Source organism: Sebastes fasciatus, chromosome 8 (genome assembly GCF_043250625.1).
Source record: "Sebastes fasciatus isolate fSebFas1 chromosome 8, fSebFas1.pri, whole genome shotgun sequence".
Lineage (NCBI taxonomy): Eukaryota > Metazoa > Chordata > Actinopteri > Perciformes > Sebastidae > Sebastes > Sebastes fasciatus.
The window spans coordinates 26,035,541-26,062,029 of record NC_133802.1 but is presented as its reverse complement, the minus strand read 5'-3'; the positions used below and the strand labels follow the sequence as shown (position 1 = coordinate 26,062,029).

Sequence of the window (26,489 nt, the reverse complement as noted above, 5' to 3'; positions counted from 1 at the left end):
GTCCACTGTTTGACCGAAAAAACTGTTTGATTATTTTGGCTTTACGTTAGACCGTTAAGAGTTAAGATCCTTGTTCCGCTGTATTGGGGGTATTACATGCCACAAGTTCTACACTTGGTAAGCTTAGTAAAGTGACTACTTGTGAGGCTAAGTGGCGATTAGGGCTGTCAATTGATTAAAATAGTTAATCGCGATTAATCGCAAATTAATCAAATTTTTTATCTGTTCAAAATGTACCTTAAAGGGAGATTCGTCAAGTATTTAATACTCTTATTAACATGGGAGTGGGCAAATTTATGCACATGTTTGTATTTATTTATTATTCAAAATCAATTAACAACGCAAAACAATAACAGATGTTGTCCAGAAACCCTCACAGGTACTGCATTTAGCGTAAAAAAAATATGCTCAAATCATAACATGGCAAACTGCAGCCCAACAGGCAACAACAGCTGTCAGTGTGTCAGTGTGCTGACTTGACTATGACTTGCCCCAGAACTGCATGTGATTATCATAAAGTGGGCATGTCTGTAAAGGGGAGACTCGTGGGTACCCATAGAACCCATTTACATTCACATATCTTGAGGGTCAGAGGTCAAGGAACCCCTTTGAAAATGGCCAGCCAGTTTTTCCTCGCCAAAATGTAGTGTAAGTTTGGAGCGTTATTTAGCCTCCTTTGTGACAAGTTAGTATGACATGGTTGATACCAACCTATTCCTTAGGTTTTCTAGTTCCATATGATACCAATATCTTCACTCTAGCTTCATAACTGACCCTGCTACAATCTATGAAAGATCGATTGCGTTTATGCGTTAAAGAAATTAGTGGCGTTGAAACGAATTTGCGTTAAAGCGTTATTATCACGTTAACTTTGACAGTCCTAATAGAAATATAATTCAAAGCGGTAAGCAGTCTTACTTTCATATGCCAGCTGTCCTTTCTGCAGGTGGCAGTTTAAACTGTGTTGCTTTTAGCCCGGATTATGACTTTAACTTCTACGTATATTATTTTACGGTGAGTTACGATGTGATTGGTCAGTAGGCGGTGCTTTTATATGAGTTGATCTGTTATCTGAAACACAACGTGCTGCGGAGCAGGTTAGGTGTTCAGCATCATTGACCATGACGATCTACCAAATTAAGAAGTGAACCATCATCATAGGACTGAAAACCCAGGGTTAAACCGGAAGTAACCTCGCTAACCTCAAATCTTGCTTCGTAGTACAGGCCTCAGAGAGTAGTTTGCAGAACTGGCTGTACTTGATATTATTGATATGATGAGGCAGTTTATCTCATCTACATCTGGCAATGTTTGTCCTCATACCTCAAATTTCACCTTCCTTCTCTCACAGAGCGCACAAAAAAGTTCACTTCCTCAATTACATCATCCATTACATTTGTTCCAAAATGTCCCATTTCCTTAAACATTGATTCACTAACCTCAGGTGGATAAACATACTTCTGCTCATGTGTTTTTCTTCCTGGTTTTTACCTTGGGTCTCCACCACCTGACCTTGGTTTAGCACCCAGTGCAGCTGAGATCTCTTTTAATATATTTGGCTCAACTTATTGAACAGTCATCCCCTGACAGGTGCAGTGCATCTGTGGCCACAATTGAAGTTCTTTTAAATCATGAAAAACGTGCTCTGTGCTCAGTACTTTTCCATAGTGTTGGTTTCAAACTACCAGTATTTACTATCTTGAAGCTGAGGTCATCTTTTCTTATAGGACCTTCTGGTTGTTTTTTTTCCAGTTGGTAGATACAGTTTACCGTAACTGTGCCAAATAACCTGAAGAAAGAGGCGCACACTATGTTTCTATTACCAGCCATATGTCTCCGTAGATAATTGACACCAGTGAGCCTTTTGTCATCACCATAACATTCAAGTCTCTCTTACGCCTGTTGGTTATAAGAAAATTTGAATTGTGAGATATGATAGATTGTATTCACCCTTATGCTCCCAGTCTTCAAGGGTGCATTGTATTGTATTTGTTGTCCTTCAGGGATGTAATTTTATTTGAATTGTCTCTGGCATCATCAGGGGATCTTTTTCTGTAATTGTATAACAGGTAACAGGTGTCGTGTTTCTGTTTCAGCCCCCATCTCGGGTAAAGGCTCCAACCACTGTCCTCTGTGTCACAACAACTTCATACCCGGAGAGAAGGTGAGTTGCATGAGAGACAAACACTCACTGACATCTCTGTGACCCCCTTTACACCTGGTATTAAAATGCGTTTTGGGTGATCAGATTGCAATCAATACAGACAGGTGTAAATGCACCCAAAACGCGTTGAGGACGGATTGTGATCCGATCGGCCAAACCACCTCCAGAGGTGGGGCTGTAGTGAAGTCCAACTTAATCGAGTCCAAGTCAAGTCCCAGACCAGGTCCAGTTGAGTCTGCGTCAAGACCAAGTCCTAAGGCCGTGAAGACCGAGTCCAATGCAAGTCGAGTCCTGTTCAAGTCCATAATAATAGGCAATAGTGTCTTTCTAATGCTAATATAGTGATTAATGAGTTAGGATGGACAGAAATAATATATCTATAAACAATATTGATCTATCATCTAACATCAAACTAATCAATGCATAGAATTTAGGTTTGAGGACCATTACAGTCTAAAGTTACATTCATTAATAAACCTTGAATTTGATCCGATATTTGCTACTGACGTTTCTACCACTGGACTTCCTAAAACAACCATCAATTTAGACCACTGAGACCACGACAAGTACAAGTCCAACGAGGCACGAGTCCAAGACAAGCGCAAGACTTCAAAAAAGTGGACTCGAGACCGAGACCACCGCCACCGCTCTGTCTGTGCTCAGCGTCTCCTCTCCTCATCCCTCTCTGTGTGCGAGTGTATACGTACCTCAAAGTCACGTTTGCGAGACCTCTCCCCCTAAACGGCGGCGTTTTGAGACTGATGTGTCCGCGCATTACGCATCGCCTCTCCGACAGTACCCGGCTGTAAGCCCGTGCATAGTGCAGCCTCTGGAGGAACTCAATCAGATCTCAATGTGGACACTGGAGACACATATTAATACCAGGTGTAATCAGGTTAAATCATATCTACATATAATCTGGATACAAGACACATTTTAATGCCAGCTGTAAAGGGTGCGTGTACTATGTTCTCTTGTGAAGCATGGCTTGATTATAGAAAATTCTGAATTGATGTATAGTATATGGCATAAGCAACAAAAAGGTGTGAAGTGGAACACGTGTGTCCCTTCTGTCAACTAGACCAAAAATGTGAATTTTAGATAATAATGTGGTAACTCTTTGTTCGATTAAGGTTTTAACAGAACTTGCTACTTTAACTTCTCTCAGTGAGCTTTTCTATTTTCCCTCTTTTATATCAACACAGAAACTCTGGAAGCATCTAATATTAGGCTTGGGGAGCAAACAGGTGTTGAGGTAAAACCCTGCTATTGTTGGCCTTTAAAGAGTTCAAAGGAGGCGAAGCCTTTGTTCATAATGGGCTGTTTCATTTGTCTCAAAAGGAAATAGATACCTTCGCATTCTTCACATTCCTATTAGTTTCGGGAGAAGTAAAGACAGAAAAGTCCTGATTTGTATGTATTCAAAATGGGTAACTCAAATGACGATACACTGAATATAACCTCAATATAACCACGGGGGGAAAATAGTTTCTTCTTATCTTTCATTAGTAAACAGTGTTCATATTTCAGCACCCCTGGAGCTGCTCATCATTTACTATCCTTTATGTCTGTCCACCTTTTGGTGGATATACAGTGTACAAGAGTCTGTGCCCCTCTAAAATATGTAACAACAGTGTAGCCTTTCATTTGTCTTCCGTTACGTCTCTGTCATCGTGGAGTCTAATGAATCATTCAACTTGTCTTTCAAGGAGCCACAAGAGCCACATGAATCAGTCTGACCAGCACCTGTCCTGACTCTACCTGTCCTCAGACTTCAGTTTGACAAGTCGGGGGGCCTTGTAGGAGAAGATTGTTCCCATCAGTGTTATTAAATACACTGATTGGAGGTGTGGCCAGGTGTTGATTATGCTAAAAGGTCTAAATCCATGCAGAGCAGTGCAGCAGTATTTTCACGCATTATTTGATTTAGTGTTAAATCGGCCTCTTTCATAGCATTTTGACTTGTAGCTGTAAAAGCACAGGTGTAACTAATAATATTATTATTATGTTCCATTTCAAGTTTCCCACTGAACCATGCCCGTGACACAGCATGCACAATACTGGGACTGGCACATGTAGCTGGAATGATGCCTTAATAAATGATATTAAAGCTGGGGGGGTAGGCAGTATATTTTTTGCATCATTGGGAAAAAATCCCATAATATCCTTTCAGCATATTGTAATTCAAGTGTTCTGAGAGAAAACTAAACTTCTGCACCTCCTCATGGCTCTGTTTTCAGGCTTTAGAAATCTAACCTGTGACGAGAGACTTTGGCCAATCACAGGTAATTCAGAGAGAGAGCGTTCCTATTGGCTGTTCTAGAAATGCAGATGCGCGTGCACGTCCCTTTGGTGAAAGCCTGCAGGATAAGTTGCTATTCCAGCATTGGCTGCAGCTGCATACACTGCAAGGCAATCCAAAAAAAGAATACAGACTTTTTTAAAAGAGAGTCTGACAATATCGGCGAAGCATTTCAGAGATGGAGAGAAAATATTGCGAATAGTTTTGCCTTCTGTTTACAGTTGCAGCTAGCTCTGCAACAGCAGGAGCCTGTAATAACGCCATAATAAACTGCCTCGCCCAGCTTTAATTACACCTGTGTTGTTGTTGCTGTGACATCATGTTTGCTGTGCAAAATGCCTATTGTCCTTTGATACTGTGCTTAGCATGAATGTGAGTCTCATTATCAACATTTTGGCTGGTCTTAGCAAAAAAAACACATCATTATTGATTAAACATGGTTACAGCTTTCAGTAATTTAACATTTGTATTCCCTGCAAACCACTTAGTGTCCAAGTAGGATAAGAAATGAGAGCCGAGGTATTGAAATTGTGCTCAAATGTACAGTGACGATGTGCGTTCTCATTCAAAATCGGATTCACAACATGAAGTCGCCCATCTCTCACACCCTGAAAATTGAATGAAGAAAAAAAAAAAACTCACAGAAAGTCACACTCTCACCGCCAGAGCTGTGAGCGTAGACCCAATGAAAGAGTGCAGTGTTAGTGGGAGAGAGAGCAGCCGTTCGGGCCCTGACTGGGCCTACAGTCACCCGTGGCTGTCCCGATAGAGAAAGTACCTGAGAGAGGGAACGGACTCACTGAGCTACTTTGTCCCCGTTCCAGGCCTGGAAGGCTCACCTCATGGGCAGGGAGGGCTGTAAACAAAACTCACGCAGGACTGCGGTGTCCCAGAGAACCCAGCCAGCACAAGGTAAAGCATTCATACACCTTCTGCTTACACCCACCTCCCTATAACGCTCAGTGTGAAAGCTACACAAAGTGCCCATGCTTGTTGGTAAAAAATTTCATGTTGCAACTGTTCCACTGTGGTTTTCCTGCTTCAGAGCACAGAATAAGGAACATCAAAATAGGGACAGATTAAATTTGGAGCCTAGTGGGTGTTAGTGGATCCATTTTTGAGTGATATTTCACAGCAGTGGTTTTAAGTAGATGTTCATGACTGAAACATGCAGTTACAGTCTCTTTAAGTAGGGTTGTATTAGTCTGGATGTCCGTTATTTTGTTGAGGGACGTCTCACATTACTGTAGTAATAACCGTCTTGATGCCAAAGTGACCCACTCACACTAGAGGACCACTGCTGAATATATTATATCACACCACATTTTTGATGCTATTTATGGCATTTTTCAGCAACAAATATTCAGTGTAAAAAATTACAAGTTTTTTTCAATGGAGACTGGTGGCTTTGGCGAGAACATAGATGGATACAACGGCTTCAGTTCCCCATCGGAAAGGGCTTTCTGACGGCAAGATAAAGCGGTGAAAATATTCTAAATATAGCGTACTCTTAAACAGATATAGATTTTATTTAGATGAGCCTTACTGTCACGGTATGTGATCAAAGGAGATGATCTCTCCCAGTATGCAGCCACATCACCATGACTTGCTGATGTCATGAAGCCCATCTGTTTATATTCACATCACAGGTAATGCAGGCAGCTTTGTTTAGTGCTAAATAGTACACAAGAACACAGCGGGGTCCTCTATGATGAAGTTCTTACTGAGGTTTACCTTAATGTGTGTGTGTGTGTGGGGGGGTGTTTTTTTTTGGTGTGTCCAGGCAGGGCTATTGGTGGATCCAAGCTGAAACAGGTCTGGTCGGTCGGGGCCAGAGCCAGAGCCATGGGTCGAGGCAGCCGGATCCCGGCCCTGGCACCCCTCGCCAGAGGACACACACCGGGGAAGCACTGAAACTGGTTCGTAGCACCCAGGGGAGGAACCCAACAGCAACAAACACCCCTGAAGTAATCCCATATTTCCTTGTTCCTGCATATCAGCACTTTTAGAAAAGACATCTGACAGGTTTCATATCTTTCTAAGATTACCGTCTTAATCAGCGTATGTACAAACATTACAGCAGGGTGTTTTAACCCCTTATTGAGACACTATTGATTCCCTGTATTAGTTTCTAGTCACACACCTGAAGGCTAGTGAACATGTGCACACCGGGTGCTGTTGGCTGATAATCTCTTTACAGGTTGTCTCGGTTTTGAGGCTCTTATTTTTCATATCGTTCACTGCCATTTGGAGTCACCGTGGTGGGTAAATATACACCACTGATTTGGTTTTGTACTCCCATTGGTGACTCACAAGAGACAGATTTAGAAAAAGAAAGGTCGAAGATATCCTGACATTTAGTCCCTCATGGCATCCTCTCGTTAGTTTGCGATGCCGGATTTCTCTTATAAATGTGTTGTCACCGAGCCCAAGCTGAGATAACCCTGATGACATCACTATGACATCATTAGGGTTATTATATCAGACTTGACAAAGCTGGTAAACTAACATAAGCTATCCGATGCTGCTATAAATGTGAACATTTTATTTTAAAATTGTAAAAATGGGCAATTTTTCCATTATAAAAATAATTTTCGGCATTGCATTTAAAATATTTAAATCACAAACTCTTCAGTAAAAACCAGGATGTAAATAAAACTAAAATGAGCGACCACTTCCCATGGACAACCAGTGTAGTACCATTAAATATGCAATCAATCGCTACATCTTACCAGGCGACGGTGACAGCATTTGATACTTAGAAACATTCCTCTCCTTGTAGAAGCAGTAATGAGAGGAGAGGAGAAACGAGGTTCAGTGACAAGACTTTCCTCCCCTGGCAACACTCCAGCATCCTACAGCCACCTAAAACAACCTCAAAGTAGCTTTACTGTCAGCTTCACGCTTTGCCATCTGTTTACATTTCTCTTTTCGTGCTTTAGTCGTGAATAAATGATATTGAAAGAATGAAGTAGCACTTTGCCAAAGGGATGATGATGCTGTACTTTCTGTACAGTATGGACTTTATTTATTTTCCTGCCTAAAGGAACAGTGTGTAGCATTTAGGGGGATCTATTGGCAGAAAAATGGGATATAATATTAATGAGTATGTTTTCTTTAGTGTTCTTATCGTGTTTTTGTTACCTTACGCTGAATTTACACCAGAGCAGCTGTGAAGTGTGGCCTGCGGCGAGCTGCCGTGCAATGTCTATGAAAAGCTGTGGCCAAACAAAAGTTGTGAAAAGTTTCACTTTTAGCGGCGAAGTGGACCCACAGCCGATCAGTGAACAGACCCTGTGAATCCTGTGACATGTTGACCTATGTTACAAAGAATTTCTTCCCGCCTGAAACACATGAACACGCCTCCCAGCTGCAGAGAAATGTAATTATTGCGGCCAGCCTCACTTTGCCGCTGCCTGGTGTGAATTTGGTGTTAGAAGGAGCCGTTTATATCTACATATGGAGCGTGTCCTCTTCAGGGGAGCCGGCCGCCGTGTTTCTACAGTAGCCCTGAACGGACAAACCGAACACTGGCTCTAAGATGAGGCCATTCACGTTTTCACGTCGGCCACCGTAGTTCTCCTACACGCTTGGCACGCGGGAGAAGTTTCAGTCGGTCGCAATCTGCGACCTCAACGCTAGATGCCGCCAAATCCTACACACTGCACCTTTAATGCTATACTGACAATCTCGAGTAGATAGCACAGTTTTATATTCTCTGCTAGTCCAGTGAGAGAGACAAAGTAGATCTTTTAACTTGACAATGGAGATGAATGTAATGTACTGTATACAGTAGAATTTGTATAGCACCGATTTTTCTTCAACTTAATTTATGCTGAATATGACTGAGGCTGACCCTGACACACACTCTTTAAGGACTCTGACAATAATTTGTAAGATTTAAAGCTATAATTTTATTACTTCTATTGTTCTGCACAGTGTTATGACGTTGTTGTTTGTAATATATTTGCGATTCAACCACAGCCAAGAAGAACTAAAACAGAAACATCCGTAAAACAGTCTGAGATGTTTTTGATATATATTTGTTTAGCGAGTTGTTATATTAGTAAGGTAAATTCTTTATTAACTAATTGTTGTGGAGAAACAACTTCAATATAGTTGATATGCATAACAGAATATATTTGAGCTTCCCAATCCATCACACTGGCTTTAATATGCTTCTGTACTGAGGACTATTTTTGTGTTTTTATGTGCATAGTAGTCAGTATTTTCTGAATAATAACGATAGTGTCAAATGGCTATTTTTGTCTGCAAAAATATCTGTATTTGTTTAAATAAATGCTAAACATTGCAGGTGTGGTTTCTGATACTTTTACATCTTATTCCAAACCTTTCCCCATAATAACGTGCTGTTCTCCAGCCGTTCACATGTCGACATGAATCAAATGCTGCAACATTCATTCTGTGTTTACAAAGTCCACAGACGGCTCCAGTTTTATTTACATTATCAAACATAAATCTATACAACCCTTTAGGTGTTTGGCCTGCCTCTGCAAATCCCACACACACATGAATTGACACTTAAAAAAATAAAATAAAAAGGAAGGAATAAAACAATATATTAACATAAAAACAAATCATTTATTTATTTTTTTACAATTTCAGCACCCTATAAAATAATCACTAAACTATGAATGTTGTTCATTCCATGATGTGTGTTTTGCGAGTCCACAAAGTTCACTTTGTGGACTCGCAAAACACACATCATGGAATGTGTCTGATTTGACAGTCCTGAAATCAGAAATTGACAATAAATTGAACACCTGGATGTAACAAGTCCAGTCTTATTTATGCCCGCACAAACACGCACTAAAACCATTACAACCATGTCTCTACACCAACATCAAGTCTCAGATTAAGATGACATAAGAGTGATGAAAAGTACAACCTGAAATGGCACCAAGAGTCAGAAACCTTCCTGCTGAGGAGTTGTGTGGTAGTGGTTTCACAAAAATGGAAAATCAAAGTAGCAGTACTATAGTGGAGAGGTAACCCAGCTGGAGAGGAGCTTGAATTTTACATACAGAAAATGTAAAAATGCTAAATCTGGATGTGCTGTATTGTATCAAATCCATCAGCAAATTACACAATTTTGATGAAAATACGTATTTTTTTCCTCCCTCAACTACATGACCCAGTATGTGTAAAAGTCTTCTGTGTATTCAGTTCAGCTTTGGTGAATGAATTAAAGGGACTGTTTGTAACTTTTTACAGGTCAAAATCGACCGGGTCGGGATCCCATGCGTGCTCGCATATGCAGAAGAGTTAGTTTAGCTCTGAGAATATCTAGTGAGTGGACGTTTGTGCAGAAATAAATGCTGCAGCTCCTCCAGACCAACAGAGATTTCCCGTGTCTTGTGAAGTGACGGGGCTCCGCAGCGAGTAACGTTATCGTCTCCGACCGGGTGCCGGTGTCTTCCCTGCGGGCGCGCTCGGAGACGATAACCTTTCTCTTCCTGCTTCAGACCCGGAGGCTGAGGCAGCGGGGCTGAAGCAGGAAAAGCCAACACTAGTGTCAGCATTGATTCATGGAGAGACCTTGGTCTGGTCAGCTAACATTACTGCCAAGCAGGTGAAATATAGAGTGATATTGTGGTTTTAGCTGACGTGTGTCGCCTCACTGTGTTGAGCGATGCTCGTTCATGTCTATTTAGAGCGAGCAAGCGCGAGCAACAGGACGCTGACTTTCGTTGACTTAACGACCACAGGTGTCGCTGTTAACAAGCATTTCTGAAAGTTACAAATAGTCCCTTTAAAAAACAATTTTGATGAAAATATGTATTTTTTTTCTTCCCTCAACTACATGACCCAGTACGTGTAAAAAGTCTTCTGTGTATTCAGTTCAGTTTTTGGTGAATGAATTAAGTCCATTTATGACACAATCATATGGTGACCCTCTGAGCACAGATCAGGTCCTCGTTGTGCACCACGCTCCACATCCTGAGCAGCTCCTGCGCGCTCAGCTTGTGCACCACGATGAGGTTCTTGTAAAAGCACGGTTCTCCGTTCATGGGGCTCACTTTGCGCCTGGTGATGCCGAAGGTCCTGAAGCCCGGGTGCATCTCTGGGGCCAAGTGGAGCTTCTGCATGCACATCCCCAAAAACACATCATCAATGGGGTACAACTCCAAATCCTCCGAGACCACGAAGAGCCTCCTGGCCAGCTGGGAGGACATCAGAAACCCCCCACCTCCCACATAAGGAGGATACGGCTTATCGTACAGCTCTTTGGGGATGTAGTATTTACTCTGCCGGTTTCGGATGGGGATCGCCTTGGAGATTGTGTCTCCAACAAACAAGTCTGAGTCTTTACCATCCTCCACTTTGAACCCAATGAGCTGCAGTAGATTGAGAGTATTCACAAACACATCATCATCTCCTTTGAAGATGAACTGCACACCAGAGCAGTAGATGTCAAACCATTTTAAGAAGTTGACCTCTTTAAGGGTCAAGTTGAAGAAGGTGTCCATGAAGTCCCACTGGAGGATGTCCCCGTAGATCTGGTCCTCGTACTCGATCAGCTTCTGCAGGTTCTTTGTGTCTTTCCCAGTCGTGGGGCTTCCCAAAAGAAACAAAGTTTTGATCTTCTTCCCATCCACAGTTCGCTCTTCTCCCCAGCTTTTACGCACAGCCTCTCGTCTGTCGTGCTGCTCTATGACGGACTTCACCACCATGAGGAGATGCACTCCATCTCCATCTCCATCCGAGCACTTCTCCGGGTGGTTGATGAGCATGGGGAAGTACCTGCAGTGTCTGTGGAGCACGAACTGGTGAAACCTCGGGTCCAGACGTCGGAACCAGTCCTGGCTCCTCACAGACGCGTCCTCGCTGCAGTTGAGGACCTGCGCGTCCCAAGAAGAAGCTGGAGGATGAGTCCCGTTGCTAGGAAACACCGGAGAGTCTGAACTAGTTTTCACGACTCCTTTCTTCAATGAGAAACACTCGGAGGAGCCGCACCAGCCATGGGCATCCTCTCTCTCGTGTTTAACTCCCACCACGTCCTTCTCTGCAAGTTTCAGCTTGTGGATCATGAGAAAAGACGCAAAGACGAGAGACAGACTCAGGAGCGGTTTCAGCAGACCGACCCGCTTCCTCCGGGATGAAAAGTGATCCATGGCTCCTCTCACTGCCCATCAGATGCTGCCGGACCTTTTGCCTTCATAGTGTTTCACAACTGTGCGTCCGAGTGGTGGAGTCCATCACCTGGAGTGTTGTTGCGTCCTGTCCTCGTCCTCCTACGTGACACTGAAGTGGCCCCGGGGCTCCTTCTGGTCATGCTGGAGCTCAGTGGAGTCACACATCATCGCGATGGTGCAGCAGGATACACAACATGTCCTCAGGGTGCTGGTCTCAGACTGACTGGAGACCTGCTGCAGGATAGGCTGCAGCCTCTTTCTCCCAAATATCTCCTCCCCCTAATGATCAGCAGGTTTCCTATTTCTCACACACACACCAGGTGTCCACTGCGTTTTAGTGCCGAGCCTATTGCTTTTAAATAAAATTAGACATTAGACACATTATATTAAATCAGAATAAAAATATACCATGACCATCATCATCATCATCATCTTTATTATTATTCATATTATTAATATATATGTGTATGTGTATATATGTGTGCATGTGTACAGTATATGTGTTTAAGAGTATATATATGACATATATGACCATCTAGCCTCATTCAATGCCAAACACACACCCATTATCCACATCACACACACACACACACACACACACACACACACACACACACATTCTTCAACCTGCTTTTATCCCCTTGTGTTGTCTTAGTTTTGTTTTGTTTTGTTTTTGTACTTTGTTATTTGTCTTTCTCTGTATAATATACTTTGGTCTTTTTTATATATTTCCCTGCACATGTCTTCACTTGTTTTGTAATCACTTTATAACACAATAAAAAAATAAATAAACAAAAGAATACAAATATACAACGGATTATTTAGAAATAATGGAAACAATCAAACAACAAACCTAATTAATTAAATAAAATCAATTAATTCAATTACCTTAAAAACGACAAAATAGACAATATAATGCATCCATAGATCTCATAGAACATTTTGGAAAACTTTAATCCAAAAGTTAATTTATAAATATAAGTTAGAGAGGGGTTGGGAAATACAAAATGTACACTTTGCCTATGCGTGAAAAAAAGATTTGGCCATTAAGAAATACGAATATTTGCCTGTAAAATGTGTGCTTTCATTGTTTCACTCTTATACTCAAAGATATCAAAGAATATATATTTAAAGAAAAAAACATCTAAACACGTTTCAGTGTGGATACAGGATAAAAACAGATGGATTCAAACACGTAACAGCTGCTATCAACATCCTTTTTTTTAATTTAAAATGAAATTATTGGGTTGGGACTTTATTTAGTAGGCTACTTCTTAACTCTCGCCTTATTTTTTAACAGGTCCAAACTTGTTTCCAAGGTATGCTTTCAACTATTCCTTCTCAGTGTGATATCACAATAGAAACGGTACAACATCTTGTTGAAATAGTGCTCTGATTTGCATGTTGAAACAGCAGTTTTAAAGGTTAAGTATCTAAAATACTTTCTTCTGGTGTTATTGGAAGCGACAAACTGAAAGATACTTTGAATTATTATACAGATAGTCATTTAGGTGGCCAACAATGTACAATGTAGGTTTTGACAATTCTCAAATAAGATATATAGCCTATTTTTTTTATTTCTATTTTAATAAAGAATAGCCTATTCCTGTTGTTCCTCGACAGCACAACCGCATAAAGCACAAATGACTGTGAGGGTGTGTAATTATAAAGACTCTAGTGGACCTCTTGTGGACATTTTATGGCATAACATTTTGTTCCCGTCCTCTCCTCCAATTCTGTCACCTCACACGACCCAGTTAAACAAACCACGAGTTAACTAAAACAACATTATTCTCACACATTTACACACAATCTTTTTATTTTTTATTTTTATTGTAGACCCATCATTAACCTACATGTAATGTGGACAACAGAAAAAAACCTGACGACCTAAGAGCTTTTTAAAAATATTATTCACAAGATTAATATACAAATAAATAAAAAATAAAATCCGCAAAATTGAAAAGATATCATAGCAGACAAAACATTTACACAGACAATAAAAATTTAAAAATAAAAATTTAAGCAGAAAGAAACACAACATAAATAAATAAAGTTTTTAAAAAAGGATTAAGTGATTGTTAGTTATAGGGTCAGATAACATTCAAGTATTTGTAAAGAGATTTTGGGTTATTTGGATTTCTTTAAATTCAGAGACTTCATATAGAGTTGAGTTTCATTATTGACGACCTGAGAGCTGCACTGAGCTGAAAAGTGTTGAGTGAGAGGGCATAAAAATGGAAATAGCTGAGTTAGGCTTCAAAATAAATTCATGGAAATTTTAAAGGATGAATAGCACAGTTTTATAAATGTATGAACTAAGGACATGTGGCCTATATTTAAAGCTAAGAGTTGTATTTTAGTCATTAAGCTTAGGGCTGTCAATCGATTAAAATATTTAATCACGATTAATCGCATGATGGTCCATATTCAATCGCCATTATTCGCAAATTAATCGCACATCTGTTCAATATGTATCTTAAAGGGAAATTTGTCAAGTATTTAATACTCTTGTCAAAATGGGAGTGGACAAATATGCTTGTTCTATGCAAATGTATGTATATATTTATTATTGGAAATCAATTAACAACACAAAACAATGACAAATATTGTCCAGAAACCCTCACAGGTACTGCATTTAGCATAAAATAATACGCTCAAATCATAACATGGCAAACTGCAGCCCAACAGGCAACAACAGCTGTCAGTGTGTCAGTGTGCTGACTTGACTATGACTTGCCCAAAACTACATGTGATTATCATAAAATGGGCTTGTCTGTAAAGGGGAGACTCGTGGGTACCCATAGAACCCATTTACATTCACATATCTTGAGGTCAGAGGTCAAGGGACCCCTTTGAAAATGGCCATGACCGTTTTTCCCCACCAAAATTAAAAAGATGATTAAAAAGATGGGTGGGGACAGGAGGGAGTGGAGTTGTCATGTTTTGAGTAGTGGAAATGATGTTGCTGTTACCAATAAGGAAAAGGCTGAGATAAATACTTTTGTTACAGTTCACAGTTCCGATAATTTGTCTGAGGGGGGAAGAAGTGGCAGAGAGAAAACCAAATCTGAAATCTTAGAGGCACTTAGGAGAAAGGAAAGCACTGAGGATGAACAAAATGTCCCATTATTAAGTAAAACACTGGTTAAAGTGGGAAGACTGCACCAGGGAAAGATGAAATTATTATTTAATAAAGTGTGGGAAAAAGGAAAGTCTCGGAGAGCTAGAAGGAAACGATTATTATTCCGATAAGGAAACATGGGAAGGATGCCAGTAAACCATGGTATGTCTTTGACATTGCATGTCTGTAAACTGATGAATGTATTTCCTGGAGAAGAGAGGTATGGTGGCTACATACCAGAGTAGATCTAGAGGAGGGAGGGGCACTGTGGATCCAGTGTTGTGTCTGGAGGATGAGATAAGAAAAGATCAAGTAACTAAAGAGACAGTGGTGTTTTCTGATGTGGCAAAAAAACATGTTATGGAGACAAGGGCTGATGATCAAATTATACATATTATGCGAGTCGGATGGAAAGTTTTCAACAGGACTTTTCTGAGCAACACCCAGGTTAAAATAGGGTCAGAACTGTCACAAGCAAACATGGTGTAGATAATGTTACACCACATGGGAGTGTTGTAAGTCCTACTTTATTTCCTGTGATGATAAATTATGAATTTGTAAATATGCCAATGGATGTGGGAATATCACTGTTTGCAGGTGACTCTGTGGAAAAGAGGGAGAAATGTAGTTCAGAAAATACAAGATGGGATTCATCAAGTTGAAATGAAATGAGGATTCAAATTTTCAGAGAAGACAAAAGTTCTGCTCTTCACAAGAAAAGAAACTCAGGGATGGTAATAATCTTTTTTTAGGAGTGTATATCGACCCCAGATCAACATGGAGAGAGCATATTAGAAAAAGAAAAGTGATAAATGTTATGCAAGAAGTGGAATGTGGAGCTGATGGATCTATGGTAGTCCATCCATCCATCCATCTGCAACCGCTTATCCCGTTAGGGGTCGCGGGGGGGCTGGAGCCGATCCCAGCCGACATTGGGCGACATATGGTAGTGTGGTAGGCAAATATGGATTAGCAGCAAAGTCTATGCTTGCGGAGCTGGACTGCTCAGGCTTTGATTTTGCACTGTGGTTATATGCTATATATTGCATTTAGTACTTATATTTCTTTACATATATTTTGTTTATATTGCATTATGTACATAATTTGCATGCTCCTTTATTTCTATTTTCTTACATTTCTTATGTTTATCCTACAAGAGCAACTGTAACACCATCATTTCCCCCTGGGGATTAATGAAGTGTTTCTGATTTTGATTCTAATTGAGGGAAATATGTATCAGAAAGAAAGGACATGATGGAAGAAATTGAAAGATTAGGGCCAACAGGAGCAGGAGTGAAGAACATATTATAACAGGAGTGTGGTGAAAGTGGACAAGGCAGAAGAAGATGCTTCTTAATGAGGAAAATATGATATTAATTATCAGTATTTAATTTATACTTCTGTCTGACAGAGATAAAAGGTAATACTTATAGTTGATTCATTATAAATAATAATAATTATAGTTAGGCAAATTTAGGAAAATGTAATTAGAGTATATGTATGGCTCAATAAGGAAGCTGGTTAATAATTAAGAATTGATTTATGGAGAAGGGGTGGGATTAAATAAATGTATACTTCTTCTCACTCCTTTTCGAATATGTAAATCAAGGCATCAAGTGTTGACAATTTATTTTTCTTACCCTTTTCATTGTATGTACATACTACTTGTTTCTGACTGTCCACTTGTTGGTATGATCATTCTTTTTCTTTACTTTTTCTTATTTTATTTTTTTTGCATTCTACATGTTCGAAATACATTTTGAAATGAAATGAAAATCTGACATACTGGACACTGCAGGAGTTAATGACCTCCAGGAGATGGCAGCAGTGCAACAATTAAAGGATGCAAGCTGCTGTTAAATCTCAAAGAAGAAGAAGTTGTTTTTTTGGTCGTGTCTAGAAGGGAGCTCGCAAACCGCTTAATCTGATCTGAGTAAACTCTCGCGAGACTTCGAGATAATACCTTAACTATTCGGGATCAACTTCCTAATCTTAACGATCTCGCGAGAGTTCCTCTGGTTTGGGGGCTCCCTTCTCCCTTCTGGAAGACGCCACATATCATCACATAGCATCGTTGTTCGTAGCCAGGAGGCTGTTTTTGAAGAATTTACGAAAAACAGAGTCTTTAAACTTTAATATCGGAGTTGCTGAAAAACAGAAGCGTTACGCCGGCAAATGGTTCACAAGGTAGGATGTTAAGATAAGATAAATATCAAGAAGCTAGTAGATTAGCTACTGATAGCTATCATGCTAATGTTAATTAGCTTGTATCTGATATGTGAAGATTAGATTATCGGACACTTCAGCTCGCTCTGGTGAGGTTTTAGTATTTATCTGTTATCTTCCAAGTCTCATTATAACCACAGACAGTGTTGAAGTCATTGTTGTGCTACGTGAATTAACCTACATAATCTAACGTTAGTGATCTTTCACTGGGATTGATTATTTACCAACAATACCAACACGTGGATTTAACTTCCTAAAGATCATTTACATCACTGGACCATTAGTGTTGTTTTAACAGCTAGTTACAGTGTGAACTGCTCTCATGAACTTTACATGAACTGCTTTGACACGCCTAAAAGGTCTGATAGTGGTATGAAGTTGAGTGTTTACTGGAGGTCATGGCTGATGATGATCATGTTGGGAGGAGGAGTTTAGTCCAGGGGAGGATACAGGGCTGTTGTTTGGGTTTCAAACTGCTGAGGTGAACTTTACATAACTGGGGTGGGTTTAAAAATGTAATTATACACTTTAAATACTCTGATCCCAATATCTGACTCCATTTGACACTCAAAATGTGTAGTTTAAAGGTCCCATATTATGCTCATTTTCAGGTTCATACTTGTATTTTGTGTTTCTACTAGAACATATTTACATGCTGTAATGTTAAAAAAAACTTTATTTTCCTCATACTGTCGGCCTGAATATACCTGTATTTATCCTCTGTCTGAAACGCTCCGTTTTAGTGCATTTAAATGGGATTGCAACGGAATTCCGTTGCTAGGCAACAGTTTGGGTCCATGTTTACTTCCTGTCAGCTGATGTTATTTACATACACTGCAACAGGAAATAAACTGGGACACATTTAGAATGTTTATCTTTAAAACCGTGTAATGGTGTAAATATTGTATATTTGTGACATCACAAATGGACAGAAATCCTAACGGCTTGTTTCAAACGCACAATATCTGAATACAGGCTGTGTGTGTTTCTCCGTATATTAAGCGTTTTGATAGTTTAACAGTATTTACATAGCACTTAAACCTGCTTTATATAAAAGACATGGAAATCTCACTTTTTACAATATGGGTCCAACAACAAACCACATTGTGCTGCTTTGCAGATGCCAGGTCAACATGGCAGCTTGAAGCCCAGAAAGAGGAAGAGCAGCTCCAGAAAGGTTTGTGTTAACCTGTATACAGGGCAGTCTGTACAAAGAGCAAATAAAGACAGCAACAGTTATGTTCTGCTGTTTCTCACTGAGTATATGTCTTAAGTCCAATAATGTCTCTCTTTAAAACAAACTTCTTAAAGGACTATGTTTGATGTTTGTTTTTTTCCTAAACTGGACAATTGTTACTAGCTAGACTTTCACAACTGCATCTGAGAACTGTATTTGACACACACATTAGGCTCACTATTCAATATGTCTTGCATCCTTAACAAAGGATATTGATCATGGTTAGCTGTAACGTCATCCTAACCCTGGTCTTTAACTTCCTCTCACAGGCTACAAGGAGGAGATGTACGAAAAGTCCAAAGACACAGCCAGCAGCAGAGAGCAGTTCAGTAGTCAGTGGTTACAGTAAAACAGACGGTCCTCAGGAGAGACTCTCGCGCATCAGCTGCGAATGCCACCAGTCTGCAGGCAGGAGGAGATGCTCGGCATCACCAGAGCTCGAAGGACAGGAGGGCAAAGAAAACGAACTGAGGACGAGGCTGGACTTGGACAGCTGCAGAGGGAATGGCGTCAGGGACAAACAGGAGTCCGAGGACATGGATTGTGAAGAAACCAGCAAAAACATCTTTCCAGATGACGACAGTAATCAGATTCTGCCTGTGGAGCAGTTCTTTGGAAACTTGGATGCTGTACAGGTGAGATATTTTGGTTAAGTTCTCATAACCACAGTACCTGCATCAATTGTTAAGTAACTGACCAATGAAACCCTCACTGCCAGTTGATTGAGTATATTATATTTAAACCAATAATGCTATCCATGTATGCACTCATCAAGGTCTTTATGTGGGGTACGCGTACTGCTTTTAAATGTGTCAGCGGCAGCAGTTAGATTTGTTTAGATGAAGATTATGTCCATGTTGAATGAATTACCAAAAATCTACTTTTTTATTTTACTACAGGACTTCCCTCAGAGATCGTCAGCGACTTCTACCTGCGTTCACAGGGAGCACAGGAGACGTTACTACGCACCGGAGGACAGCGATGAAGACGAGGCGGGCCTCAGCAGTATGCAGCCAGACGACAGAGGAGACACTTAGTGAAGAGTAACTGCACTGATGACTGTGGTGGACTCAAAGCCACGCCCACAGAAGGACATAAAACGCTCAGCATTTATGAAAAAGCAGCCAAGTTGAACTACTGCTCAGATGCTGCATTCAGCCCTTAAATCAGAACGCTGTCACACATAACAGCATGTGTGACGATGAAGTTGCCCGCTGCGATGTGAGTATGGGAGGCATGGACTGTTGCTGGATCTGCTGTTAGCCTACCATCACCTACAAGCCATCGTTGTATGTGTATTTGCTTTAAACCTGCTTCCAGTACCCCGCCATGTGCTGAAGAGATTCGTCACAACTCAAAAACTAGTTTACCACTGCTATTTCTGACTTTGTTAATAGTTTGAAAGCAAGCTTTTGGTGGTAAACTTAGAAAGTTATAGTTGTTGACTTGACAAGGACCGTCCAAACGCACAAAAATGCCAAATTGTTGTCAACCCGTGACACTTAGCCTGGTAGCGGAGTATCTTGTTAAATTTGATATTTTTTTTAATATAGCTAGAGAGTATAAGGATTAATATAGCCACCTGTGGAGAACATATTGTGCCTGTAATAATTATTTATTGCTGAATTAATGCTCTTACTTGGAGGGTGTGTTGGCACAGCACTTTATTTAGACAAATATGTCTACATAACATACTGCTTCTTAATTTGAATTTGCAGTTTGAGATTAGCCTTGAGAGATGCCAAACAGAACTGAATTAAACTCAAAATTTATGGATTTGTGAGAAAAATAAATCTCACAAATCTAGATATTACAAATTGTATAAATGTGGTGAGGAAGGAGGGTACACGTGTCAAAGAGCCGTTCCATAATGAGAGATATTTAATATCACAAATCCAGTGTATAAAATGATTGTCATTGTTCACCAAGTGTCATACACACATCTGTGTGCCCAGTTTGGGTTTGTTTTGGCAGCTGCTTAACATACTATACAACACATCTGTAACATAACATATATATATATACATATATATCAATGCAGCTAATCATTTTCCCTGATGAGATTCCTGCTAGTTCACATTAGCAAACATGACAATTCTATATGAAAAATGTATTATTGAAAAAAAACATGACTAAAAATGTTGAGGTTTGTGAAATAAGTCTTCAGCGTGGAAGTCAACTGAGGATAACTTAATCTAAATGTAATCTAGTCATCAAACTTTGATGTTAAAGTGATAGTTTGGGTGTTTTGAAGTGGGGTTGGATGAGGCACTTATCCATAGTCAGTGTATTACATACAGTAGATGATGGTCAAAGCTGTTGTATCCATCTATGCTCTTGCCAAAGCCACCAGACTCCATTGAAAAAAACATTAATTTTACCTCTAAGAACACGGGGGTTGCAGCCATTTTTTTGTCACTTAGACTTTAATAACTCGCAAGAGAACATCCTGAAGTGTGATTTGGTGGATTACTACTACTATTACTCCACTATCGGAGCACATTTCCGCCAATAGTTTGTAAAACGTCCTATCAAACTGATATTGATTTAATTATTTTTATAAGTACCTCATGCAATGCCACTTCAAAACAGCCGGACTATCCCTTTAACAGTAATTGCACTAGTGCTATTCACTCCTATGCAACTTTCTGACTGAGTGAATGCCGCATTGTAATCATTTCATGCCTTTTACATCACCGTGCCAACGAAAAAAAAAATATAATAAATGTTTTTCATGATTTTAAGGTTTGTTTCAGTGTAATTACTTTTGTCTAACAAAGCACCGTCAGTCTGTATTAAAGCTCTGAAGGCTTCACTGGTTCAGAAAGCAGAATGTGGTTAAAAAAAATCTAGCGAGGTAAAAAGGCCACGTCACCTGGTTTTCAGTCTAACCTTTCTACAGCTAACTTCTGAGATGATAATTCACAGAATGCATCAGTATAATACATTGTGTCGTCACAGTTCATACAAATTAAGACAAATACTTAATTATTTTCCTAAAAATAAGAGTAAAAATATTCACACCAAGCGCCTCTTCCTCCCTTTGACCTTCTGTTTTGAGTTGTCTGTGTTACTGGCTTGTCTAAAAACCCTCTTGGTGTCACACAGCAGGTTGTGAGCTCCTTTCTTGTGGCACACGATGTGAACCAGCTTCAGGTTTTCCCTGGTGAACAGCAGGCCGTAGAAGTAGTCCAGGTTAATGTCGGTGCTCTTGTGATTCTGTAGAGCGTCCAGCAGAGCGGGAATCACCGCCCTCTTCTTTTCAATCCTGTACACAAGACGAAGAAGACATGTTACAACCAGCAGGTATCTTGTTCCAATTAATACGTCATCCACTGTTAGCTGTTATATCAGATCACAGTCTACCAAAGATTACTGATTAATGATTTGATTCTTGGTGATTTCAATATTCACCTGAATAAGTCCTTCAATGCTCTTAAGTGAGATTTTCTGGCACTTCTCGATACATTTGGTTTCACTCTTGCATGAACCTACTCACTGCAGCTGTGACCCGCATGACTCGATTTTATCACAAATACTTATTCTAATATGTCAAATGAAATGTATGAATATGCCAGCATATAACTAGCCTTGTTTTGCCCTTTGTGACAGTGAAGTGCTTTTTTTTTTTTTACTTAAAGACTCCAACCTGTGGTCCAGATTCCATGTGCTGAAGACAATCCTACTGTCTCGACTGCCGTACGGGTTTATGGAGTGGAGAGACCGACACAATTCCTGCTCAAATGATCCCTGAGGAGGAGGAGGCAACAGAGAAAAAGAGGTCCAGTTCTTTCAAAATATTTGGGAAGTTGGGAGGAAAGTGTCGCTGGAATTTATAGAAATTTAGCAAATGTGGAGGTGACTCTCAGTATGTGGTTTTATTCCTGTAATACCTGGCAGGTGAACCATCCATTCGGAGTACAGAGGCGATCTGGTTCCTTTTCAGTCCTGTCAAAGTAGCAGCCGTTGTACTTTGCCGTCTTCAGCATTTGTGCCAGGCTTTTTGATGTTTTCAGAAGCTCTTCCCTGACTTTAGCCTTCTCTACGGTTTTAGCGGCAGCGTCCAACTGAGAACAGAGACATAACCAAAGTTTTACACATTATGCCAGATGCTTTAAAAGGTATAATATGTAACAGTTGTCTGTTGCTGTTTGTAAATACACGGCATTCAAAATTGGCCCCTCATCAACAACTCAACGAGGGAGTGAAAGGAGAGAGAGAGCAGCAATGTTCGAGCGAGATATAGAGTGAATGAAGAGAGGTGGCAGCGTTAGTGAGAAACAAAGCAGTGAATCAGAGACATGAAACGTATTAACTGACACCCAGAAACGTCCTAAACACAGCACAAGAAGAAGAAAAGAGAAAATCCAGGGAGAGGGCTGCAGGCTCTCTTTAGATACAGACACCACCACACACATCTAGTGGGTGACAAGTGATGATTGAGAGGGATTATTTTCATATCAGTCTATACATTGTTTTTTTAAATCCTGCATATTATTCTTCTAAGATTGATTAATAGAATAAGGTGTTTCACCTCCTTCGTGTAGCTCCGTATCCTGCTCTCACAGTTGAACTTCATGTAGGCAGACTTCGTCTTGAATCGAGCCTCAACACCTGAAATGAAACCCCATTTAACAACAAACTCAAGTACAGATGAAATCGGAGTCACATCGAGTGTTTAGCGGAAACATGGAGTTGCTTTCATATTGAACTAATTAGAAAAATATTTTGAGGCCTAAAGACTTTCAGAGTCAAGTCAGTTTGTTCCTCATTTTCCATAGACAACGTAAGTTGTATTCAGTCTGACATGAGCAAATGAATAAGAAGCTGATTAGAGACCGTTCTTAGACTATAGTACCAAATGGCTCAACAGAGTCTTGCTGCAATGGGACAATTTTTTTTTTAATTTGTCTTAAGGGTGGCTTAAGACAAATCCCCTCCGGAGCATGAATGTAAAGTTTCATGACCCTCTGCCTAATAGATTATGAGATACAGTATCCTATCTTCTAAATTAATCTAAGTTCACATTTTGCACAACATAAATATTATTGTTGTCGAAGTGGAATAATTTGCCACGTAGTAATATAGAGACAAATGTCATTATAACATTCAAAATAATTTGTTTTAACGTAAAAAGGAGCTCCTTAAAACAACATTTTCTTATAACGAGATACAATGTCATATTTTTTGCCATTGTGGCAGCTCAAGTGTTGTCGTACCTTTGAACCAGTCTCCATCCTCCTCTCTGCTCTCCAGCTCAGATCTGTCCTCCAGGTTGTGCAGCAGGTCAGTCAGGATTTTACGCCTTTTAGGAGACTGCTCATCAGACAGGAGTCCCTTCGCCGCTTCGATGAGGCCGTCGGCGTGCCGGTCTGTGTTCAGTAACTGACCGATGTCACACACAACTGGAATTAGAACCACAGGGGTTAGAGGGGTCAGACATCATCCTACCTCTAAACGTTACTGTTTGTCTAGTCAGGAGAAAACAATACACAAGTTTAGACTTGAAGCATTTGTTTAATGGTGTCTGAGGATGATTCACCAACCTCCGCTCCATGTCTGATCTCTGCCGAGAAGAACAAGTTCAGTGTTGTCTGGCAGAGTTGGGAAGAATTCCTCCGTCACTTCTGTCCCGTCGGCATACAAACAAACATGTGCACCAGAAGATGGCAACTGGAAACAACAATGAGAATAATAATAGTTTAAATTCAAGTGAAATTTAGGACCAAATTAGGACATTTTCTTTATTTTTCTCCCAAAAGGGCTGTTTTTATTCTAATTGATGTGTAGAACAAAGCATCAGAAATTCTGAGCCATTTTAAAAAATGTATTTATTTAAATGTGTTTTTCGAGTTTCACATTATTCAAAAGGGATGCCCACTATCTCTCGCTTGTTGTCTTACACTATGACCATTTTTTTAATACTGTGATAGCCATCTATGGACAACAAAAAGTCTGCCAAGAAGCAGGGAAAGGCTCGGCTATATTCTCACGAAAGATGTTTTTACAGAATGTGCAGATAATCTGAAGTTATGATGACAGAATACGGTGATCTTTTTTAGATGAAATGCTGCCTTACATCACAGAGCTATCTGTGACGCAGTCTGTTCAGATTAAATGGATATATTTATCTTATCTTGGGCTGGAGGACATGGCGGTGTCTGCTTATCTGCCCTCATTTGAATGAAGATGATCTGTTGTGGCTACTATCTCAGAAACACTTGGTCCTGTGTAACATTTCATTTGAAAGGAACAGCATGTTTCAAATGATCCTTACAATAAAATATCTGCTGTGTGTGTCACTTGTTTTTTGCACTTACATTACATTCATTCACACTGATCTCTAGGGTAGTTCACTCTATAGCTTTCTAACCTGTTGCTACCTACGTCTGTGGTGTGTTTAGGTGCTGCTGTAATGCTAAATTTCCCTCCTGTGCATAAATTAAGTTGTATTTTTATCTTATATGCAGATAACTGTATCGGGAACATGTTAGCATCTCTCTTGTGGATCCAAGTTGTCTGAACGTAATGTGAAACTAATCTTCTCCCACAGTATTAAAGGTCCCATATTATAAAAAAGTGAGATTTTCATGTTTTTTTTTTATTATAAAGCAGGCTTAAAGTCCTATATAAATACTGTGAAAGTATCGAAACACTCAATCCACAGTGAAATACACACAGACCGTTTTCAGAAACTCTGCATTTGAAACAAGCTGTCAGGATTTCTGCCCATTCGTGATGTCACGAATATACAATATTTAGACCCTTGACACAATTTTAAACGTAAACATTCTAAATGTGTCCCAGTTTAATTCCTGGTTGCAGTGTATGTGAATGTCGTCAGCTGACAGGAAGTACACATGGACCCAAGCTGTTGCCTAGCAATGCAATTCCGTTGCAATTCCGTCAATATGCGCTAAAACGGAGCGTTTCAGACAGAGGGGTAAATACAGGCATATTCAGGCTGGCAGTATGAGGAAAATAATTTTTTTTTTTAACATTACAGCATGAAAACATGTTCTAGTAGAAACACCAAATACAAGTATGAACCTGAAAATGAGCATAATATGGGACCTTTAAGGCTCTCCATATATCTTATTGTAGGTGAAGGTGACCCTGGTTTGGACCAAACAGCTAAAGTCATTTGTGTAGCTGTTAAAGTTAACAGAAGCTCCAATATAACGTTAACAGCTGTTTGTTTCTTGTATTATTATTTATCAAAAGTGCTGACCTTTCTGTTTTTTTACCATATGCTCGCTGCAGAGAAAGCGGAAGTGGCGCTACAGCTGTTGATTATAAAGCAGAATAAAACACACGAGCTCACCTTTAATAACTTGCAGCCTTTTTTAAGCAACTCCTTCACATCTTTTGCTGCAACTCCGTACTTTTTGTTTTCATCACGACTCCTAACTTTAACGGGTTTAGTTTTCCTGAAGAGTCCAAACATTGCACTGTTTGTTTTCACTGTTTTGTAACTACCGCTTCCTTCCTCTTCTTCTTCTTCTCTTTCTTGAGTCTGACTGCACTCAGCGGTGGTGTGCTGCTGCTGCTGCTGCTGCTGCTGCCTCGTGGTTCTCTTCTGCTATTGTCTTTGCTTGATAGATACAGTAGTTATATAAACATATTTTCACAGTATAAAAATAATATTAAAATAGAATTGATTTTATACAACAAATACAATGTAAGGAAAGGAAAAGATGAATAAAAAAAAGAAAAACAAATATTTTTTGCCTATTTAGAATTTTTGAGTTTTAAGTTTTCAATCATAGTCAAATGTGTTTTAAAATCAGTATCTTTAAATGTATAAAAGAAGGCTATTCTTTTAAGCCATGTCATTTTATGGATATAATATTTTGCTAAGATATTAATCAAATGAATTATGTAAAAAAAAATCGAGTAAAAATAATAATGATACTAATAATATAATAATATACTATAATACTATACCACGATATATACTATACTATACTATACTTTAATGCTATAATAATTGTACTTTTACTTTTTAAATGCAGGACTTATATATTATATAAAATATATATATATGCACATATATATACACATATACACATATATACATATACATATACATATATATTATATATATATATATATATATATATATATATTTTATATATATTATATATATATATTATATATATGTATATGTATATGTATATATGTGTATATATAAAATATATATATAAAAGTCCTGCATTTAAAAAGTAAAAGTACATAACTATCATCATTATCATTATTATAAAATCTTAAAGTAGGCT

General features: G+C 39.4%; 4 protein-coding genes across 8 annotated transcripts in view; 2 read left to right on the top strand and 2 right to left on the bottom strand.

Moving 5' to 3' along the window:
• Window positions 1-8,778, top strand: part of cep104 (centrosomal protein 104) — a 40,441-nt gene extending 31,663 nt beyond the window's left edge. For 3 of the 5 annotated variants that reach the window (XM_074644664.1, XM_074644665.1, XM_074644660.1), the window contains 3 exons: window positions 2,097-2,164; window positions 5,291-5,378; window positions 6,250-8,778. In XM_074644664.1, the coding sequence (XP_074500765.1) occupies window positions 2,097-2,164; window positions 5,291-5,378; window positions 6,250-6,380 (287 nt within the window). In that variant the 3' untranslated portion in view covers window positions 6,381-8,778. The remainder of the gene's footprint in view (window positions 1-2,096; window positions 2,165-5,290; window positions 5,379-6,249) is intronic. The other 2 variants (XM_074644663.1, XM_074644662.1) reach the window with 2 other exon arrangements.
• A 1,002-nt stretch (window positions 8,779-9,780) lies between these two features.
• b3gnt7l (UDP-GlcNAc:betaGal beta-1,3-N-acetylglucosaminyltransferase 7, like) lies at window positions 9,781-12,002 on the bottom strand. Its single transcript, XM_074644670.1, has one exon. The coding sequence runs from the start codon at window positions 11,600-11,602 to the stop codon at window positions 10,370-10,372; it is 1,233 nt and encodes a 410-aa protein (XP_074500771.1). The 5' UTR covers window positions 11,603-12,002; the 3' UTR covers window positions 9,781-10,369.
• Window positions 12,003-16,779: 4,777 nt separating this feature from the next.
• c8h1orf174 (chromosome 8 C1orf174 homolog) lies at window positions 16,780-19,385 on the top strand. Its single transcript, XM_074644655.1, has 4 exons — window positions 16,780-16,934; window positions 18,094-18,150; window positions 18,480-18,845; window positions 19,110-19,385. Exons 1-4 carry the CDS (start codon window positions 16,923-16,925, stop codon window positions 19,245-19,247), a joined length of 573 nt encoding a protein of 190 aa, XP_074500756.1. The 5' UTR covers window positions 16,780-16,922; the 3' UTR covers window positions 19,248-19,385.
• Window positions 19,386-21,095: 1,710 nt separating this feature from the next.
• Window positions 21,096-25,769, bottom strand: dffb (DNA fragmentation factor, beta polypeptide (caspase-activated DNase)). The gene is made up of 7 exons (XM_074644654.1): window positions 25,535-25,769; window positions 23,757-23,883; window positions 23,430-23,615; window positions 22,745-22,824; window positions 22,104-22,277; window positions 21,860-21,960; window positions 21,096-21,478 (listed from the first exon to the last, which is right to left on the bottom strand). Exons 1-7 carry the CDS (start codon window positions 25,655-25,657, stop codon window positions 21,229-21,231), a joined length of 1,041 nt encoding a protein of 346 aa, XP_074500755.1. The 5' UTR covers window positions 25,658-25,769; the 3' UTR covers window positions 21,096-21,228.
• Window positions 25,770-26,489: the final 720 nt, after the last annotated feature.

Bases quoted from the DNA above. Each gene is read 5' to 3' on its own strand.
- dffb (XM_074644654.1), bottom strand. From the start codon at position 25,657: ATGTTTGGACTCTTCAGGAAAACTAAACCCGTTAAAGTTAGGAGTCGT. The intron at 23,884-25,534 runs GTGAGCTCGTGT...TGTTGTTTCCAG, and splicing joins AAGGCTGCAAGTTATTAAAG to TTGCCATCTTCTGGTGCACA. The intron at 21,479-21,859 runs GTTGGAGTCTTT...TCTTGTGTACAG, and splicing joins ACATGGAATCTGGACCACAG to GATTGAAAAGAAGAGGGCGG.
- b3gnt7l (XM_074644670.1), bottom strand. From the start codon at position 11,602: ATGGATCACTTTTCATCCCGGAGGAAGCGGGTCGGTCTGCTGAAACCG.
- c8h1orf174 (XM_074644655.1), top strand. The intron at 18,151-18,479 runs GTTTGTGTTAAC...TTCCTCTCACAG, and splicing joins GGAAGAGCAGCTCCAGAAAG to GCTACAAGGAGGAGATGTAC. The intron at 18,846-19,109 runs GTGAGATATTTT...ATTTTACTACAG, and splicing joins GAAACTTGGATGCTGTACAG to GACTTCCCTCAGAGATCGTC.